At 36.2% G+C, this 22,799-nt stretch overlaps 1 protein-coding gene across 1 annotated transcript in view; it reads left to right on the top strand.

Moving 5' to 3' along the window:
• The first annotated feature begins 6,296 nt into the window (after positions 1-6,296).
• NAMPT (nicotinamide phosphoribosyltransferase) overlaps positions 6,297-22,799 on the top strand; it is a 42,177-nt gene continuing 25,674 nt past the window's right edge. The window contains exons 1-3 of the mRNA XM_031938752.1: positions 6,297-6,467; positions 17,314-17,470; positions 19,642-19,745. Of these exons, the coding sequence (XP_031794612.1) occupies positions 6,411-6,467; positions 17,314-17,470; positions 19,642-19,745 (318 nt within the window). The 5' untranslated portion in view covers positions 6,297-6,410. The remainder of the gene's footprint in view (positions 6,468-17,313; positions 17,471-19,641; positions 19,746-22,799) is intronic.

The raw sequence follows: 22,799 nt of genomic DNA, 5'->3' as shown, positions 1-22,799 counted from the left end.
AAAGAATTCACTTATCCTGGATTATTAATTGCAAAAATGAAAATATATTGTTGGATAGAAACCAGTTTACTAAGAGATTGACTTCTACAGTGGCAAAGTCCTATTAGGGAAATGGAATCTTGAGCTGAGAAGAGAATGCCTTCTCAGTGGGCAGAGGGTCCTAGCAGCTGAGCAAGCTATTTTAGGCCTTCTACAAGGAATGATTCCAGAAATTGCCCTTTAAAAGGAATCTTGAGATTTCAGGAAGCCAAGATTCCCAGGCTTAGATGCTTATCAGTACCCAGCCCAGATTTCCTATTGGAATTAACACTTCAAAAGGGAGCCTTTTGACTAGGATTTCTAATTGAATCAAAAACTCTGGCATCCCGGAAAGATAACTTATCTGGGGAGATATGCCTTCCCCAGGAGGGGCTGAGACTTCAAAAGGGATCATAGATCAAAAGGAAATACAATTCAGTGTGATAATCTTAAAGGGAACACAGCTTCAGTAAAGGGAAGAGTTTCCCTCCCACTTCAATATGAGTATCAAATGAGATAATATATGTGAAGTGTTTTGTAAACCTTAAAGTGATATGTAACTGCTATTTTTATTATTATTTTATAACTTAATGATAGGATGATATTGCCTATCTCCTGATAGAGAAACAATAAAAGTTTCAAGATGCAGAATAAGACATACATTTTGTGACAGAGACAACTTGAGAATTTGTTTTGCTTGACTATTTGTCACAAAGATTTTAGTTTTATTTTTCTTTTCCTATTAAATGAGATTGAAGGTACAAAGGGGAATAGAGAGTTTTAAATGAGATAAAATCAGTTTTAATCTAGATTACAAACTTCTTGAGGTTAAGAGACTTTCTTTTACCTAAATTTTGTATATCTCCAGTTCATGGCATACTATTGCACATACTATATATATTGAATAAAAACAGAAATATTGTTTGGGTTATGGATATGTGTGCCAGCCAGGGTTAATGAAAGGTCATCCATATTTAGAGATCCCATGGGAGGAAACTCCTTTGGATAATTCAGATAGACAAATGGTTTGCTGTTTATAGTCTTATAGCATTGCCTGGGTCACTGATAGGTTAAGAAACTTGTTCAGAGTTATACAACACATATGTCTAAGATAGGAACTGAACCTTGGTTTTTCAGATTCAGAGGTGAGTTATCTATCCATCATGCCATATAGCCCTTATTATGTGACCACAATCAGTTTTTCATTTGAAAATACCATATTAAGAAATAGTATCTTAAACCTTTTATAGATCAGAAAAAGATAACTATTAAATTCATAGGCCAATTAAAGATAGCTATTAAATTATTTTTCCAGTGAAGGTAATTTTTAAATGAAACCTTTAACTTCAGATTGAGTAATAAATTCATAATATGAACTTTATTTCAAAACTGATCTCCTTAGAGCTATTTGAAGCTAAAGAAATTAGAATAAATTTACCTAATTCCAGAGTAGTATAGAATGTTTTTCTATAAATAACATTTTTATAATTACTATTATTTACTGTAAAATTGGACAGCTAGGTGACACAATGGATAGAATCTAAAAATCTAGAAACAGGGCCTAGCAACAGGAAGACTCAGGCTAATGACTTCAAATATGGTCTCAGATACTTACTAGCTGTATGAAGTAGGCAAGTCACTTAATTCTGCTTACCTCAGTTTCCTCATCAGTAAACTGAGCTAGAGAAGAAAATGGCATATCATTCTAGTATCTTAGCCAAGAAAATTCCAAATGAGATCACAAAATGTTGAATACAAGTGAGAAACAACTGAACTACTGTAAACCTATATTAGATTTGTTCATTTTGAACTGAAGACACAGTTTAGGATTTTAAGATTAGATTGTAATTTTGATTTTAACATCATCATTAACTATAGCCATTTTGTAATACAATCCAATTCTTTTTTCTGTGCAAAGCAAAACGGGACAAAGATTACTGTATAGTAACCTATATAATGCCTGTAGGAAGATAAACAAGTAAGTACTGTTCTTTAAATTGTTTATAGAAGTTTTATAAAGTTCATAGAAAAAATGCTAAATGAGGGCAAAAAAAATATTCTTCTCTTCCTTTGTACTAGTTATGATAAAAATGGTTTAGTAAAACCTCTTTCTTATGGTATTCTGCATATTTGGATTTATTAATCAACTGACAGTTAATCAAAAATTTTATTGTTTCAAACTTTGTTGAAAATCACTTCATACTACATCCATAGAATATGTTGCCATAAGTATAATAAACATAATTGCACTGGCTTAGAAACATCCTGCTATCTTAATGCAATTCTATAGACCTAGAGGAAGAGTTCTCAGATATAGTTCTGAGATAGCAATGGATCTCCAAGACCCTTTCAGAGAGCCCTTAAAGCAAAAAAATTTTTTTTTCATAACTATTTTCACGTTTATTTGCCTACTAAGATATAGGAGTTATTATCTCTTTTGCAGTTACATATTTTTGTGAGGCCTGATTTTCCAAATATTTCATAAAACAACATATTACAAGAGACTAAATGCAGAAATCTATCTGAATCTATTTTCTATTATCCTTACATTAGAAAGCTTTTTAAAATATATAAAACAATGTGAATCTTCTCACTAACTTTTTGGTGGGAAAGTTTTGTTTTTCATTAAAATATCTTTTGCTAAAATATAATGAGTTAGTTCCATTTGTTCAGTGATGAAGAGAGCCATCTACACCCAGAGAGAGGACAAGGGGAACTGAGTGTGGATCACATAGCATTTTCACACTCTCTGTTGTTTGCTTGCATTTTGTTTTCTTTCACAGTATTTTTTTCTTCCTTCTTGATCTGATTTTTCTTGTGCAGTTAAATAACTATAAATATGTATACATATATTGGATTTAACATATATTTTAACATATTTAATGTATTGAACTACCTGCCTTCTAGTGGAGGGGGTGGTGGGAAGGAAGGGAAAATTTGGAGCAGAAGGTTTTGCAAAGGTCAATGTTGAAAAATTACCCATGCATATGTTTTGTAAATAAAAAGCTTAAAATAAAATAAAATGGTGTTATTGTTGGTTTTAAATTAAGTAATTTTTTAAATTATTGGTTTTAATTTCTAATATGATGAGTATAACCCACATAAACAAAAGCCCTTTCAGGCCTTCAATATTTTTAAAATTTTAAAGGGGTTCTGAAACCTAAAAATTTAAGATTCTATTCCAGGGGTCCTCAAACTACGCCTGCGGGCCAGATGCAGCAGCTGAGGACATTTATCCCTCTCACCCAGGGCTATTAAGTTTCTTTATTTAAAGGCCCACAAAACAAAGTTTTTGTTTTTACTATAGTCCGGCCCTCCAACAGTCTGAGGGACAGTGAACTGGCCCCCTATTTTAAAAGTTTGAGGACCCCAGAGTGCAATAGGTTAATTAAGTAGGGCTAGCCTGTAATTAGAAGAGGAAGGTTGGGAAAGGAAGTGCAATACTTGAAGTATATAGAGATATTCTTTGCCTTTTTTCTTATGTAACCATGTGGAAACTTGGAGAAATAAAGATTAAGGAAAGATGGAACATTTAGATTGGAGGATTATTAAAGACTTATTTGTCGGTATAGTGCTGTACTAGCACTAGTGCTATACTAGGCATTGAGGAAAGAATGAACACAAAGAATGAATAATTCCTGTTCACAAAAAGTCGGAATTCTAAGGAAGAAGACAACAAGTACATAGAAGAAATACAAATGTACCCAAAGTTCTTAGGAAGAGAAAGGAAGTACTTGAACCAAGTCTAAAAAGAATAGGATTCTCTGAAATGGAGATGAAGACTGAGTGGATTTCAGGCATTTAGGAAATTGATGCAAAAGCATGGAGATAGGAGATAAGTTACTTGTGTGAAAAATAAATCAATGTGGATGGATTGCTGAGTGCAGGGAGACAATAACATCCAATGAGACCAGAAAGATAGGTTGAGGTAGAGGAATTTATACTGTAAGCTACATTAAATCACTATAGTTTATTGAATAGGGGAGTGACATGATCAGATTTCTGTCTAAAGAAAATCACTTTGGCAGATATATGGAGGATGCACTAAAGTGGTGAGACAGGGAATAATAGTTGACATAGCAGAGTCACCCCTGAATTGAGGGTGCAATTTACTGGAGATGACAGACAGGAGTTGATGGGATCAAGTACACATAATAAAGAGATAGGCCGTTTGCTAGGGGCAGTTAGATGGCTTAGTAGATAGAGTACTGGGCTTAGAATTAGAAAAACCTGTATAATCCTATGGAAATGTTTGCCTTAATGTGGAAGGAAATGGCAAATTATTTCAGTATCTTTACCAAGAAAACCCCACGGACAGTATGATATACAGGGATACAACTGAACAGAAGGCTATGTCTTCGACAGATGTGGGGAAGTTTGGAAGAGAGGAGAAAGGATATTGGGCTCAGTTTAGTACAGGTGAGCTTGAGATGTTTTAGTTTGAAATAAACAGGAAGTTCTCATCTTCTCAAATTAAAAATTTTAAACGTTTGACTGCATGAGAAACTTGTCAGGGCCTTTCTTGAGAAAGTGAGGTTTACAGGAAAATTTCCAGAACTTGCATTGATCAAAGAATAGCTAGCTGGATATCTCCTTTCCTACCTTCCCTAAACAAAATCCTCACTATCGGTTTGTTTTCTAGGCATTTATCAATTTTTGAGAAAAAAATATTCTAGAAACATGATCGTATTAGTTAGCATTTGGATAGCATCTCAAGATTTACAAAGCATTTTACAAATATCTCATTTTTTTTCCTCACAACTACTCTGAGAGGCTAGGTACTGCCATTAATATTCTTCTAATTTTATAGTGAAGTAACCAGATGTGAGCGACTTGCCCAGGGTCACACAACTAGTAAAGGTAAGATTTGAATCCAGGTCACACAGCTAGTAAATGTCTCAGGGAAAAGTGTGAATCCAGATCTTCATGTTATGCTACTCCATCTATTGAGCCCCCTACCTAGCTAATTGAGGTTAATTGTATTTATTTTTCCTAAACTACTTCCCCAAGCATGAATCAGATGAAGGTAAAGCTTTTAAAACGTGTAAGTCGTTATTATGCAGGGGACTGGAGGAAATATATTGAGGGGAGGATAATACAAATATACGGGACAGGAACTGTTTACCGAAAGGACACATGATTTATTCCCTTAGCGGAATGAGTGACACATCAATCTGAAGACCACCGGGTCTATCAGGGATGCACCGGGACAACTGTTTTATCTGTCTTTTGTTTCCAGACGTAACTAGCTTTAAGCTCGCTTCCTTCACTTATTAGCGCGGCTTGGAAAAGCATTCTCTATCCCTCCATTTCAGGACCAAGGAGCGTTCCAGGCATTTTCTCTGATGGGTAAAGATGTCCCAAAGAGCACGGAGAGAGCTGGACTAGCTCGGCTCTCGGAGGAGCTCGAGCAAAGAGCGCTGGATGCTCTCGGTTTAAGAGTCCCGTGTGGCCATGCTACCCTTCCTCCGGGCGCTTCAGAATTTGGAAATGCGTCGGCTGGAAGACAAACGGGGGGCGGGGGGAGGGAAGAGCATGGATTCCTTCAGAGTCAAAGACAAAGATAAGGAATGAATCTCCCCCCTCCAGCATCCCTTAGAGCCGAGGAGAATGGGAGGGGGTGGGGAGGATGGAGGAGGATTAGCTGCTGCTCAGCACCCAACCCCGGTGGCGTGATTTGAGGAGGTGCAAGAAAAAGAGCAAGGGACAGTCCTCCTCCAGCTGCCCCGCCCCACCCAAAAGGCAGCTCTAAGACCGGGCGAGGCTGGAAGCCCCGCCCCTAACCTTTTTTCCCCCTCCCCCTCTAGGAGCCTGCGCGAGACAAGGGGAGGCGGGCGCTCGCGCGTCTCTCAGGAGTCACGTGCCGGGACCGCTGCCCCGGTTATCTGCGGACACCGTGCGCCCCCGAGGGAGGGCGGGAGGCAGCCATCCCTGCGGAAAAGCGCGTGCCTCACGTCCAGCCCGTCCCCCGCTTCCTCCTCCTGACCTCCCAATCCTATCGCGTGCGCCCGGCTCCGCCTCTCGCCTCCTTCCTATGTCCTCCCCGCCCTCCGCGGCGCTCCCCGCCCTGGGGGGTGGGGTGGAGAGATGGGGCGGGGAGGAGCCCAAGCTCGGGCTCGGGAGCCGCGCGGACCGCCGCCTCCTCTGGCGTCACGGTTCTTCCCCTCCCCAATCCCGGCCCGCCCTCCCTCCCTCCACCCCCCCCCCTCCCCCTCCCCCCCCCCCCCCCCCCCCTCCCCCCCCCCCCCCCCCCCCCCCCCCCCCCCCCCCCCCCCCCCCCCCGGTCCGTGCAGTGACTTAAGCAACGGAGCGCGGCGAAGCCCATTTTTCCCCTTCCTCGCAGCGCCGACGAGCCCGCGGCTCGCCTCCCCCCACACGCCCTCCGCCCCGAGATGAATTGTGCGGCTGAAGCCGAGTTCAACATCCTTCTCGCCACTGATTCTTACAAGGTACTGGGGCTTGGGGTGGGGGCAGGTGACGGCCGAAGGAAGGAGGGTCTGGGAGACGCGGGTGGACGGAGGAGTGGAGAAGCTGCGGCCGGGGAGGGGGGGAGGGGGCAAGCTGCGCTGCAGCGGGGGGCCCGGGGCAGGTGAGCCGGCTCGGGGCCCGGGCCGAGGCCAGAGCCGGGGCCCGGGGAGGCCGCTGTCGCCCGAGTGGGGCAGGTGAGGTCGGGGCTCCCTGACTGCGATGGATGGGGAGGAGGCGGGGCCTGCCGGAGGGGAGGGGATGTTGAGGCGGCGCGGGGGGCGGGGAGGGGGCGTGGGAGGCCGGGCGACGAGGAGGAGGGGACCGCGCACGGATGCGCACCTCCGCAGACCCGCGCCCCGGCCTCCCCGGGAACGCGTCCCTTTCTCTTCAGGCCGGGCCTGGGGTGCGAGCGAGCGAGCGAGCTAGCTAAGGAGGGAGGAAGGGCGGGCATCCTGCTGGGGAAGCGGGTCAGTTAGGTAACGGCTGCAGCGCCGGCGGCGGGGGGAGGCCCGGGGCTGCCCACGCCGCTGCCCCCCTCCCCCGGTCTGTCCGGGGGTGGGGGGATCTCGGGCGCACCTGGCTTCGGAGAAAGGAAGGAATTGCCTTGCTCTCCAGACCTTCCCTTCGGGGAATCCAGACACTTTTATTTTTCCTTTCCCGTACTTTCCTCCCTTTAAAAAGAACCAGACCAAAAAATGTTTCTGGTCTCAGGCAGTAATTTGTAATCAGCAGGTACAACCTCCCTCTTAGAAGAAGCTATGAGGACGATGGTGGAGGAAATAGGGGCAGGAATGTGGTTTTAAAAAAATTTAAAAAGAGCATAAGGATATATTGTCTGTTCAGTCCGGTGCGTGTCTTCCTCCGAGTTGCCATTGCTTTCTTCTTATCCCTTGCTCCAGTCTACTGGACTCTTCAGTCTGTCACCATGAGGAGTGTCCTTTGCCCTATAAAGAGGCAGAAAGTTTCGTTTGAACTTTTAGGAAAAAGAAGTTGGGAAAAGAAAGTGAAACTAGTGGAGTCCTCACGGCTTGTGGAGTTAATACTAGAGAACATAGCATAGTTGAATATTAGTTAATTAAACACGTGTTCTGACGCTGCCCCATTACTTATGCTTTCAAAAATACAGAGGAATGTCTCAATAAGGAGTAAATTTAGCATAAATCATTGTACACATTGCTCTACTTTATTAGACTGACGCTTCAAAGACATGCCATATTATTTGGACAAAAACTCACGTGTGTGCGTTGGAGAAATTTATTATTATATATATTTAATTGAACTATGATTCCCTTCATATAGCAACTGGAACATTAGAGTTAACAATAATTTAGAATTATGTTTCACTTAATACAAATCATTCTGCTGTTTACTTTGTATTTTCCCTTAATCTGGCAGTGGCTTAATAAAACAAGGTTATTTTTAAATACGCTTTCTGATTCAGAAACTTAAATGTTCCGAGACCTAAAATCATAGATTGTCTATTCAGGTAGTTTTAGTGGTTCATTAAAGTAAGACCTCTAAAGTTTTGAATAGTACTGTTCTTCATTATCAGGAGATCTTAGTATCATAGATGTAGAGCAGAAAAGGACTTTAGAAGTAATCTGGTCCAACCCCCTGAGAAAACAAAGACTCAGAAAAATTGTGACCCAAGTCTAGTAGAAGTAAGTTAGAACTCTGATTTCAAAGTCCATCCATGCTGTTTCATGCTAAAAAGTAAAGTATCTCACTACTCTTAAACCAAATTACCAGATTGTTGTTAGATCAGTACAGCTCCATTGGATTAATGGTGATGTTTTAGATATATTAAGTGGTTATTAGACATCTTGTTAATCAATTGTCCAAATCTTGGTGACCCCATTTGGAGTTTTCTTGGTAAAGATACTGGAATGATTTGCCATTTTTTTCTCCAACTCATTTTACAGATGAGGGAACTGAGGCAAACTTGCCCGGGGTCTTGCAGCTAGAAAGTGAACGAGACCATTTGAACTTGGAGAAATAGATGAGTCTTTCTGACTACAAACCTGGCACTCTTTCCACTATACTATCTAGCTGCCTGAAGATATACTTATATTAAGGCAGCTGAGTATTAACTAAGTTTGCACTAGTGGAAAGAGTCTTAAGAAAGACCTGAATTTCAATCTTGCTTCAAACACTTAGCTGTCAATTAATCTTTCTTGGCTTTAGTTTCCTCATTTATTAAATGAGTTGTTGTGGGGCTTAAATGAGATAAGATGTAAATAATTTTGCAAGCCTTAAAGTTCTATGTAAATGTTAGCTATTGTTATATTTTAGTGCTTAGATTAGAAAGAATTTATTTCTTAACTCAGCCTGTAAAATACATTTTAATAATAAGGAAAAGGTAATATGTTGCTTTCATTAAAAAAAAAAAAAGAGAGATTGATTTAACACTTAACACTTTATTTTTTTCCTTTAGTGCCTTCTAATAAAAGCTATGAATATGGCAATAATGTATTTTTATGATGACTTAATGTGGTTTCACATTAGTTTTTGCACAATTATAAACTACATTAAACTAATATTTTCTCATCTAACAAGGTAGATTTATATTGTATTACTTAAAACAAAAATTATAGAATATTTTCAACAGGACCCTAAGAGTTCATAACCATCTCAGTCTGCTGATGAGAAAACAGACTGAGAAATCATTTGCCTGAGATTTGGCTTAAATAAAATGAGTTTTTTGCTACAGTTGTAGAAAAAAGTTTAAATGTTAAAGTACACTAAGATATAGGAAAATAAACTGCTTAAAAAAAAAAAAGTAGCATACTAGAAAGTTAAAGCCTGTTGGCTTGATTTGAAAGATACCTGAATAAAGAACCGTATGGAAACCAAGGGTGTGGATTAAGCACCAGACCAGTAGTCTGATGTCCACATCAATATTGTCTAATCCTATCTCTACACCACATTCATTATTTAGCTCTGAAATCTCAGACAAATGATTTCTCATTTTATATTTTATATTCTGGTCTTTTTCCTTTACATGATCTAACATGTTTTTCATTTGGGATAATAGGCCCTATTTTATGCTAAACAAGACAAGTGAAAGGTTATGAAACATTTCATATTATAGGTTAAAAATTTGGTTTTCTATGATAATAACTAACATTTATGTAGATATTTGTGGTTTGCAAAGTGCTTTGCACAATCACAGTCCATTTGATATTTATAACAATCTTGTCAGGTAGATGCTATTTTTTCCCCCATTTTACAGAGAGGGAAACTGAAGCTTAGGGATTAATTGATGTCTGTAGTTACATAGCAAGTAAATGTCTGAAGTGAAATTTGTACCTCTATTCTGACTCAAAATCTACTTTACACCCACCATGCATTGCTGCTCCTCATTATTGGACTTTATAAACCTAACTAAATACTGGTGTAAAACTGAATATTTAAATTCTACAAACACCTTTTGATCTAATGATGTAGGTATAGTTTTTTAAACTGATAACTAATAGTCTGTGATAATTTCTGATGGTCTCCTTTGCTGATTTTTCAATTGATCTGACTCTCTTTTTTCCTAGCAGTTGAGAGGCAATGTTTCAAAATTATATAGCAGAAAAGGCCTCTTTAAAATTTTGCTGCCTTTTTCGGGTAGGAATAATGAACAATTTAATTTTGAAATTGCCTGAGAGTGGTATATGACCATGATTTGCAAATAGAAATATACATCATCCTGAGTTAATTTTAGTGGAGACCACTGGCTAAAATTTTCTTCACTTTGTAAGATTTTAGAGTAGCTGATCCACGATTAAAATAGGAATTTTGTGATATATGTGTATGTATGTTTCTGTAACCTGTTTACCTGTTGATCCTGTGACTGCATTTTGTCTCTTATTCAACAAATAGTTTTTCAACATTATGATTGTGTCTAAGATATACATTGATGTGTAAGATATTTATTTTTCTCCCAAGAATCTTAAGGAACCAGTCATAAAATAGAACTACTCGTCTTAACCCCTATCATCATACCAACAAAATGGAAAAGGAATGAATTAACTCACTTGAACATATTCATAGTTTGCTAGACCAGGCAGTAATGTTCAGTGGGAACGTGTTTATGTTGTATCATCTTGGGATTGGGGAACCTTGAAAATGAACAAACTTTATTCCTCCCTAGGATATGATCATCAAACTTTTTTCCTTAATGGTTTATCTAAGTGATTTCCTTGATGTCTTGAATCCAGACTTCAACATACTGTTCAGGTTTATGACTTCCCACTAGTGGAATCTAATAGATAAAGGTAATTTAATAGATAAAAGTAAAGATTTAGCTGGAAGTAGCTAAATCTTAATTGAATCTTCTTACATACACTGATTAGGTTGTTGGGGGTTTTTTTCCCCCCAAAGATCAGTGCTGTCTATATATTGCCTAAAAACTGTACCAAGTCAGTATACAATCTTAAACAGCTTTGTTATTTAAATCTCATGTCAAGTATGATTAGTCTTTAACTTAGGTTATAAAAAAGTAATTTATTAAAGGCTTTTTTTTTTTTAAGTTGGAATTTGGTTTTTCATAGAAACACTGTTGTAACAGATGTTAGTTTCTCAAGATTTCTAAATTCTTAGAGGATGCTGCTGACTAAAGCAACTTTAGAATTAGTGAAATTCAGACAGTAGCAAAATAAAGTAGAAGATAGTATAAAGGAAGCAATATATTTGGAGATGGGGATTGGGGTAGGAATGGGAATTGTATGTGGGCATGCAAGCTAGTCCTGCCAGGAATTTACTCCCAACCCCATTAGGATTCTACCCTTCTTCCTCAGAACACACATTTTCTAAAAGCCCCAAATTGCCTGTTTTCATTTTCTTCTTTGCAAATGACTGGCAGTTGGTACTGCTTTGACTATTTGTCTATTTCTGACAATACCTATAATATCTACCTCATAGGGTAAGTTACCATTAAGTGAAATAATGTAAATAAAGCTTTTTCTAAAATATGTAATAGCATTAGCAATCATTATTGTGTGTGACCCTCCCAATTCAATGCTAACAATTAATGGAGCTCCTGATCAAAATGTCAAAATTTACTTAGAATCAAGGAACAGAAGGTGAATAAGAGCTTTTTTTCTCCCATTCCTACTTTATTCTGTTTCAGACTGAATATTAACAAAATATTTTCTTCATAACAAACCCAGTATAGCATATTAGATACAATGTTGTGTTTGACATCAGAAAGACCAGAGTTCAAATTCTGACTCTCGGTTACTATGTGACACTAGCCAAGCCTCAACTTCTCAGTAACTCTTGTGCACCTAGCATTGGCATTTCAATCCTGTTTCCACTTCTCCCACCCCCCACCATAGCTCAGTGTAACAAATAAGCAAACATTTCTGAAGTGTGATGAGTGTCTAGCGGTACATATATTATTATTTTTCTAATTACATAGGTGTAAGTAACAAAATAAAAAATCATTTAAAAGCATTTATAAATTCATATTAACCTTGTTCTCTTTTATCAGTCAATGTACTAATAGTAAAATTACTATCTTAAGAGTTTGTGAAACTTTTATGCATTACAAAGGGTTTCTTCTATTTGAAAAGACTGTTACCCACTGAACTAATCCATCTTCCCTTTCTGTTATTCTTTAAGAAAACTGAAGACGGGAGAGTTTAAATGATTTGTTCCAAAACACCCAGCTGGCAATGAGATGATTCTAGTGCACAAGGAGAGCTATGTATCCAGATACTAAACTTCTATAAACTGGGGGCAACTAATTTGTGTAGTGGATAGAGCACCAGCCCTGAAGTCAGGTGGACCTGAGTTCAAATATGGTCTCAGTCATTTATAGTACTAAAGCCAAGTTTGAATAATTCAGTTTCTATTACCTTTCAGAGAAGAAAGGTATTATATAATGATTTAGAACTCTACCACTTGATGTTTCTGTAGGTAAACTTACATGCTGTTATGCACATATTCATAAAATGAGTATTTTGCTGTTGATTAGGATTATAAAATGGTGGACTCTAAATATTTCCTAGCATTTAATAGTTGAGTGGCAAGCCAAGTAGGAAAGGTAGAATAGAATGACAATAACTTTTGTCCACGTAGTCCCACAATACTAGGAAAGCTGTTGATTAGGTGATGGTCCAAATTAGGATAACCTTAAAAACACTTTTGAGAAAATTGGACTTTGATTTCATAGAAATATGCTAATATAGTTAAATATTTCTAAAGTGGTTTTGAAATTGAAATGTAATTCAGAAGAGGATCAAAGCATACCTAGCTTCTGGGGTACAGTGCTTTTGTTGCTCTTCACTGTTGAATTGTTTGGGTAATTCTTCATAATTAAGAAAACTCACTTTGTAGATTTGGAGTAGAAATTTTACAGTATGCAAAAAAGAGTATAACACTGAGTGATGCTACTTAGAGTGATAATAAAATATTACCCCTGTACTGATATATAATGGCAGCTAGGTGGTGTAGTGGCTAGAGTGCCAGGCCTGGAGTCAAGAAAACTAAATTTATCTCAAATAAAGTTCAAATGTGGTCCAGATAATTCTTAATATGTGACCCTGAGCAAGTCACTTACTCCAGCATCTTTGTCAAGAAAACCCCAAATGGGATCACAAAGAATCAGATGTGATTAAAATGACTGAACAACAATAAGACTAATTTGTAATAGGGAACCAGAATAATTTGAAGGACTACATCTTATACTAACACAGAGGTAATTTCTACAATAGTCCATCTTTTCCTGGAGTAAGTCATATACTGTTTTTAAAAGTAGTTTTTTATTCTGAACTTAAAAACAACAGCAAAATGAGCATTTCCATATAGACACAGTAGAAATCAAACTACTGTGCATGAAATCACAAATTTTCATTTCATAACACTTATTCTTTTTAAGAATATTAAAGTCTGTACATTACTTTCAAAACTACCGTGTTTATCTATGCTTCTTCAGGACTCCCATCTATTCTCTTCAGAGTATCTGTGTGTATTTAATGTAACACAATGGCCTTTTGGGGGCTGGGGGGGAGGAAGGGGGAGGCTTTGCTAATGCTTACCTTCCATCTCTACCCTCAACCCCTACTTAATTAAAAACCAAGAGGAAAAAAAAAGAAAAAACAACACAAAATGAATAAGCATTTTCAAGCAAAACTGAATCTAGATAGGGACCATGTCTAAATGTATCTTTTTCCGCACCTTGTATCCATCATCTCTCTCTGTCAGGAGATAGATAATATCCTTCATCCAGAGTTTTGCAGTTAGTGTCTTTATAAAAATTGTTCTCTTGGTTCTTCTCACTTAACTCTGTATCAGTTCGTGCTACTGAATATTGAAATTGTTTTTTGTCTTTGCACAAAAACAATTGTATTACATTCATGTACCACAACTCACAACTCATTCTCCAAATTGTATAGGAGGCTATTTGAGACACCTCCTTAAGATTCTTTTTTCTCCCTTCCACTACTCCATTCTCAACCTTCTCTCTTCTCCCTTTTCGAGGTCCCCTCCCCTAAATTAATCCTTCACAATCGGGAAGTTATTTTTGCTTGCAATTACTCTCTCTCCCTCAATAAGACAAAGAGTATTACCTCCCATTTAACCATCACTACTACTTTCAAGCCTTGATTGTTTCCCTGTTGAATCAAATACTTTCCTCCACCAAGCTGTATGTATGTGTTCAGCTCTTCTCTGGCCATAATTCCATGCTAACATATGTAAAAACAAATATAGTTATGCTTTTTGTTACAGGTATACATAGATTAAAACTTAATAGGAACCATTCCTATATCCTTCCTTGGGATGTCCTTCCTTGGGAAAGATTTTTCTATTTTCTGTATCAGTACTACCTTCAAAATCAGTAGTACTGATTTCATCAGTACTGGTAATCTTCTAATATAGTTTACCCCATCCCATGCTTTAACAATGGGTTGCATGCACATTTAAACACATGCAAACACAAACACTTATATACAATTAATTTGGTAGTCTGGCAAAGAGCCTCCAAACTTAAACTGATTCCAGTATGGCTGACACACAGTTCTGTCATGGGGGTTGTATTTGAAGCTTTTCCTATATAATAAGACTAGTTGGAAGTTATATTACTATTGCATGGTCTTTGAGAACCCTATGTCAGGTCACCTCTATACCACTCTGAGGTATCAGACTAGGACCTTAGGGGGAATAATCTACAAATTTCCACTATTTATGTTAACTTCTTTTCCTTTCTGTGACCCTGGGTAAGCCACTTAATCTTATTTGCTTCATTTTTGTTACCTGTAAAAATGAGCTGGAGAAGGAAATAGCCAAACACTCCTGCATCTTTGCTAGGAAAACCCCAAATGGGTTCATGAAAACCCATTTGTCTTAAATCTTCAGATATAACTGAACAACAATAATCTTTTCCTTTCATCCCTTTTTCAAGAACCATGTAACATGGTGCAAAGACAATTGGACTTAGAATTAGTCTGGATTCAATTGCCTGTTCTAGATCCTAGCTTTGTGACCCTAAGCAAACTTTTCAAGCTTTCTTTCTGATCTGTAAAATTAGTGCTTGCATTTTATTTTTTCTCATTTTTTCCGGTTTGATCTGATTTTTCTTGTTTAGCAGGTTGAATTTGATCTCCTAGCTCTGGTATTTTTCAGGTACTACTTAGAAATTTGCAAAATTGATGTGTATGAATTTCCCTTGAACCTGTGGACTTGCCTGATATAAGTTATAAAGAGATGTGAAGTGGCCTAATTGGTGAAAAGAAAGGGATTAAACCAGGGACCTAGAAAAACTAGGTAGTCATCTTTTAAGTTGTATGTTAGAACAATTTGTACTAAGTTCTTGCTTTTATGCATCATAACTTAGAAAATAAGCTATTTTTGGCTTTTAAAAAGCAGTGACAAGCAGTGAGACATTGTGAATGGAGAGTCAGCCTTGGCATCAGGAAAACTTGGATTCAGGTCCTGTTTCCTTACTGTCTGTATGGGCCAAAGAGGAAGAGAAGATAACAAATGCTTATATAGTACCTACTATGTGCCAGGCACATTAAACACTTTACAAATATCTTATTTGATCTTCAGTACAATCCCTTATCGCCATTTTACAGTTGAGGAAACTGAGACAAACAGATTTGAGTGACTTGCCCAGGGTTATAAATCTGGTAAGTATCCAAGGCTGATTATGATGAAAGCAGGTATTCCTGCCTTCAGGCCCAGGTCTATCCACTACTCCATCTTGCTGCCAAATCACTTAATCTCTTAGTATACCAAAGTAACTCTTAATTCATAAGTTACAGAATCATCCATCTACATGGTGTGGCAGATTTCTGCACTTGTGATTACAACAACACAAAATGTGCCCAGTTTCTGACTATATAAGCATTTGTATTTTGTACAAATATTCTCTTTAGCTGTATGAAAATTTCAGGCTTTACAGTATGAGTCTTAACATGCTTAACATGCCAAGTTAAAGTAAAAGCTGTTTTTTTTTCTTTTGTAGTTCCATTTTGAAATCCATCATTCTTGTTGAAGTATGGGGGATAGGGTGGGGAGAGAAGCTGAATAGCCTAAGTGTCTTAATATTTTTGTAATGTTCTTTTCATTTATTTTTAAAAATCCTTTCTGCCAGAGATAGCTAGGTGGTGCAATGGTTAGAGCACCAGCCCTGAAGTCAGGAGGACTTGAGTTCAAATGTGGCTTCAGATACTTAATACTTCCTAGCTGTATAATTCTGGGCAAGTCACTTATTAGGCAGCAAGTTAGTATATTCTTACTTTACTTCTGTGAAAATGAACATAATTTCCATTTTTTACATTGGTACTATTAATATGACAAAGCATATTTGGGCACTGAAATAAAATTCTATTTAAAATTAGTCTGATTACTACTTACAATTTTTGTCTGAAACAGAAGCAGAAAAATCTTGTTCTGTCACCTAAATTCTTGAAAAAGAAAGGTTGGATAAAAATTTCCCTTATTTTTATCATGATTTGTAGTTTGATGTTTATTGTATAGACCTTTGTGCCTTACCCATCCCAATTAGAAAATTAAATTAGTGATATAATCAGTGCATAAGGAATTTTTTTCAGTTGCTACTGGAATGCAGTCCTTTTTTTTTTTTTTTTTTTTTTTTTTTTTTTTTTTTAATTTTAATAAGATCTTGGACCAATACTTAAACGTTTGTTCTCAATAAATTTATAAAGCTAAATGGTGTTGTGTTCTATATTAGGGACTGATTGTTTAGTCATTTCAGTCATGACTGACTCTGTGACAGTATTTGGGGTTTTCTTAACAAAGTTACTGGGATGGTTTTGTCATTTTCTTCAGATCATTTTATAGATGAGGAAACTGGGGCAAATAGGATTAAGTGATTTGCTTGATTTCACACGGCTTGATTTCAAGTGGTCTAAGGCAATATTTGAACTTAGGTCCAGCACTTTATCTATTGTACCACCTAGCTGCCAATATTAGGGACTGAATTCTTATGTAAACTTTCCCCCTCATGTATAAATTTCATATAGTAGCCATCAGAATAATATTCCGATTGATCAAGAGTCAGTAAGGAGTTGTGCCAAATTTAATTCTGCAGCATAGTAGATTTAGAACTGTAAATTACCTCAGAATTCATCTACTTATTCCATCCCCCTCATTTTACAGATGAGGAAACTAAGGCAAGTGAGGCTGTGATTTGTCTGAAGTCACACAGATACTAAATAGCAGGAACTAACTTCAAATGCACCATTCTTTCCACTGTTTCATCTTGCTTTCTCTTTTCAAGCTTTGAAATATTTCATACTTTTAAAAAAAAATTGTTATTGAATTGTTTGTTAGTCATTGTGTCTTTTTATTAATAGACTTCTCTTTATATAGGTTACCCACTATAAGCAATATCCACCCAACACAAGCAAAGTTTATTCCTACTTTGAATGCCGTGAAAAGAAGACTGAAAACTCCAAAGTAAGGAAGGTGAAATATGAGGAAACTGTATTTTACGGGTTGCAGTACATTCTTAATAAGTACTTAAAAGGTATTATTTATTATTTTCCCAGTATGTTTTTTAAGCCACTCCCTTAACATAAACCTTCATAATTCTTTCTCCAATCTTGCTGAATTCTGATAGTTAAAATCATTTTCTGAGCAGCCTGACTTTTGATGTTTACTAAATTAATTTTCTCTAGCTGACTTTTTTTAGAATGAGAAATGTGTATTGTAAAGTAGTTAAACTTTACAATTCAAGCTTCTTTTATTCACTCTTTGACTATTACTATATTGACTATATCTTCCTTTTAGTAAGTTATTTATTTGGAGGCCCTGGATATATAAAAATATTTCAGGGGATCCATGTACTTGAATAGGAAGAATTTTAAATCTCCATTTTCACTAACCTATACCTGAAGTTGTAATGCTATGTATTTTGTTTTATTTATTTAAAAACTTTTTTCTGAGATGGGGTCCATAGGCTTCACCAAAATATTAAAAGGAAGTCCATAAAACACACAAAAAAATTTTTAAAGAGCCCCAGCTTATCTCTATATACTTCATTTTATGGAAATGTTTTATATAACTATTATTCTCATCAAAAGCAAACTTTTGAAGGTATTTAGACCTTAATGTGAAATTTAAAATTCAGTTATAATTTGGAGAAAAAAATTATGGTCATGTTAATGTTTTTCTAATACATAAATAAGCCATTAATTCATATCAATGAGTTTATTTTTAAGTCTGGAAATGTTTAAATTATAAGTGCCTGATATAATTTATTATAATGACTTTTAATATTCTGTATCTTAAAATTAAGTCCTTTTGAATTTAAGCATTGATGGATGGTTATTATTATTCTCATAATGTGGAAATAATATAAAATCTATAGAGTCGCCCTCTCCTCACCTTACTCCTTTTTATCCCTTCCCATTATGTTTTTTATTCCACACTCCCACATTCACACAACTCACTATCCTTCTCACCCTGTCCTTTGTCTCACAATATTTAAATGTTTCTCAAAGGGACTAACATTTATTTGCCAAGATATTCACACATCTCAGAAAATCTCAGATTCTATAATCCTCTAATATGAAAATATCTTCTAATTTGAGTATAAATTCTGATACTAAATTCTTTGCAAATAATAGTCCCATTTCCTTAGAATTGTTGTTTAAAACTAGACAACTCAGAACATACTAACTACAAACCTAAATGAAATTTAGAGGTTTAAAATCATTAGCAATTACTGATCCCTCTACCCAGCCCAGGTATTTTTAATGAGTCAGACACTGTCTTGCATACTGGAAATTGCCAAAGACTGAGAGGGCATTTGATTAAATTCTTCAAAATAAATGTGTCTTTAAAATAGAGATTTTTTTTAAAATTTATTATTTGGGTAAATTAGTATTTGTGAAAGTCACTGGATTGCCAGTCCTGGAGACTGAAATCCTTTATTTTAACCCCAGGGCAGGTACATCACAGATAGCAGTGCAAGCTTTCCCCACACCGCCCTGCCAATGTACCTCACCACTGTTTGGGAGAGATCACAGTCAGTCCTTGGCTTCTCTGCTAAGTGCCAACCAAGGTTGCCAGGTGGTGTTATGGCTTTGTTGTGGACATCTGTCCACCAAGAACAGGACTGAATCCAACAACTCACTTCATATAGACCACCAAACATCATCAGATGGTAATGCCTTTCAGTCTCCTGTGACATGGGTTGTATGAGAATTGGTGACCTAAATAGTTAATCTGTTGCCAGTTCCTAAAGTAATCCAATTCTCTCTCCACTCTTCTCAAATAAAATGGGAGGTTGAGGGTGGAGAGGTTCACCTGGGGATATGTATTAGATTGCATATCAGCTGTATCGTTCTCCCAAATTTAGTTTTTGTAAAAAGCATGGTATATAGTTAAATAACAAAAGAGCATATAAATATATATATGTGTGTGTGTATGTACATATATATAATATCCCCTATTAAAATAAAGATTTATTTTTTATACAGAGAGCAAGAGACTAGAAGTTGGAAGTTCTGAGTTCCTTTTCCAGCTCTGCCATTGGCTCTGGATGAGTAATTTAAATTCTCAGTTCTTGTTTCTTCTGTCTATAAAATGGGGACACTATTTCAGAGGTTAATCCCAGAACAGACAACATTTTAGGTAAAAGTAGCACATGAAATCCTTTTAGCAATATAAACAGGAGTTGTTTATTATTTTTAGGCAAAGTAGTGACCAAAGAAAAAATCCAGGAAGCCAAAGAAGTCTACAGAGAGCATTTTCAAGATGATGTCTTTAATGAAAAGGGATGGAGTTATATTCTTGAGGTAAAAATTGTTTTGATTTTTTTTTTTTTTTAATTCAAGGACTCTCACAGAGGGATTTAGAATGAAAAGATAATTCTTAGATTCATGGTTATTTTGTGTCTTGAATCCAAAAGCTATGGAAAAAGTTGTTATGGTGAATATAATTTTAAAAATAATTCAGTAGATTTTTTTGGTTTTTTTATGCTTTTTGATGATTTTATGATTTTTTTTTTTATGTTTTTTGGGTACTCCTTTTTACTCTTGCTCCATAATCAACTAAACTTTTTTAAAATGATATTTCTAAGGCTATTTCTTACACATAAGTTGTCATATTCTGCAACCTCTATGTGGACAACATGTATATTTGTTAACCTTTGGGTTATCTGCAACATTCATTCTTATTAACATGATGGATTTTTACTATTTAAAATTCATAGCACATCAGTTTCTTTTGGGATAGGCTGAAGAGTTGGGTAAAGTTTTTGCTGTATTTTATTTTCCCTAGGATGGTTAGTAATACTAGCTTTTATTACATGAATGGATCTATTACTTGAACCTCTTAAGAGCTTAAAAGAATGGACTATTTCAACTGTATAACACATAATTTTTTTTCAAAGTTTTCAAAATTTTTTTCAGAAAGTACATAATGAGAAATTTATTTGCTCTATTGATTTTCTTTTCTTTTTTTTTTTAAGAGGGAGGGGTAGTTTTTTTTTCTTCTTTTTTTTTTTTTTTTTTTTAAATTTAATAGCCTTTTATTTACAGGATATATACATGGGTAACTTTACAGCATTAACAATTGCCAAACCTCTTGTTCCAATTTTTCACCTCTTACCCCCCCCCCCCACCCCCTCCCCTAGATGGCAGGATGACCAGTAGATGTTAAATATATTAAAATATAACTTAGATACACAATAAGTATACATGACCAAAACATTATTTTGCTGTACAAAAAGAATCAGGCTCTGAATTATTGTACAATTAGCTTGTGAAGGAAATCAAAAATGCATGTGTGCATGCTCTATTGATTTTCGTCATAGATATGTGTGCATACTTATGTATTTGTATACATTTATGTGACATAAATCTATATACATATATATCTCCAATGTAACTTGTATATAGGGATAGCATAATAAGCATTTCATAAATGATATCATTCTGTTTATTGTATGAAAATGGTCTGATAATTAACTGTATTTTCTATATACTTGTTCTGTTGTAATATATCTTTCATACCTACTTATCATTTACTTTTATTAGCCATCTTGCTCTGAATGATCAAAACATATTTCAGACTTCTAAAATTTTTCTTGATTTGTCATTAATTTAGTTTTATCTGCATAAAGTTTGGGAAGATACATGTCAAGATAGTTTAATGAATCTTAAAGTCAAAGGTTTACTGACTTTGGAGAGAAGATCTACAAGAGTCAAGTAATTGTTAGGTCAAACATGGATCTATGTCTTGCTCTCTAGGAAAGACTATAGTGCCCATTAAAAAAACAATAGGCTTTTCAAATTTTAGAATAACATGTCACTGAGAGAGCCAGCTAACAACTTAGGTACTCAGAAAAAACTTGATAGAACAAAGGGCTAAACCTAATGAGATGGAATTTAATAGACTAGTAATAGTTTTTCTTGGTTGTTGTTGTTGTCCTTTTTTTTTTTTATATTAAAGGAATTTATTTGTTATGTGTAGCCAGATTTGGAACTGCTGGTTTAGCAGTTGATTTGTTAAAACCAAAGTACAAGATGTTGAAACATCACTAAATGGCACGGATTTTTTGTTTGTTTGGTTTTTATGTGTGTTTTAGTAGATTTACTGGGTTTTAATAGATTGCAAGCTTGCAAATTGGCAAAGGCAGGCTAATTAAAATTAAGATGATATTAGCGTACTTTAATAAGAATTATGTTGTCCAGGATTAACGGTGGTAACAGTCTCATTTGCCTCGATTGCTCAGTTCTTATTTTTACTTAAAGTTTTGTTTTTTATTTGTTTTATTAATCAACTTTTATAGATAATAGATTGGGAAGGGAAGACTAGACCAGAAAGCTATGGGACTACAAAATTGTCAGTGTGATAAACAACAAAAAAGTTAATGCAGGGGCAGTTAGATGGTGCAATGGATAGAGTACCAACCCAGAAGTCAGGAGGACCCAAGTTCAAAGCTGGCCTCAGACACTTAACATTTCCTAGCTGTGTGACCCTGGGCAAAAACCTCAGCCAAAAAAAAAAAGTTAATGCAGTCTTAAATTGCTTTAAGAGAGGCCTAGTGCCTAAGACTAGAGAGGGGATAGTATTAATCTCTCCTTACTTTATGAGACCATATCATGACTACTATATTTTGTTCTAAGTAGTAATTTCAGGAAGGACATTAATTAGCAGGAGGAAAGTTACGAGGATGGCAAAGGGGCTTCACTATCATGCCAAATGAGGACTTAGTTACAGCAACTCGTGATGTTTAGGTTGGAGAAGAGTACATTTAAGAGAGAGAGTTTTTTAAGTTCTACAGGACCCAAGAGGTCAAAACCAAGAGCATTAAGTACAGAAGCAAATAAAACTTAATACTTAAGAGTTATTCATAAAATAGAAGAGATAACTTGGGATAAGTTACCTTTCACTAAAGGAAAATTTTCTAGCAATATATGGATGACTTGATCTATATTATAGAAGAGCTCTTTGTTGTACTGAATGGCCTCTAACAGAAGTCCTCCCAATTCTATGAGTTAATAATAGTTTTCCTTATCCTATAAGTTCTTTCATCTGTTATTAAAAGGTTAAAAAGCAAATAAAATTCGTTTCTTTCTCTCAACAAAAGAAAGTGTTTGAGATGATCTTTTCCCACCTTCAGAAGCAATTACTTTATATATTTTCTTTGTAGTACAATCTACTTGTGGTCATTTTATGTTTATAGTATATATAGCAGGAAAGGATATGCTTTTGGAAATGTCACAATATAAGTTCATTGTTTTCTTTAAAATTAAAGGAGCAACTAATAGGTTTTTTAAATGAATTTGTAACTAGCTGCACATTCCAGCAACATTACTCTAAAGTATTTTTCCACAGAATATTAC

This window comes from Sarcophilus harrisii, chromosome 5 (genome assembly GCF_902635505.1).
Source record: "Sarcophilus harrisii chromosome 5, mSarHar1.11, whole genome shotgun sequence".
Taxonomy (NCBI): Eukaryota; Metazoa; Chordata; class Mammalia; order Dasyuromorphia; family Dasyuridae; genus Sarcophilus; species Sarcophilus harrisii.
The sequence above is the reverse complement of the archived record's forward strand: the minus strand, read 5'-3'. Positions and strand labels throughout refer to the sequence as shown.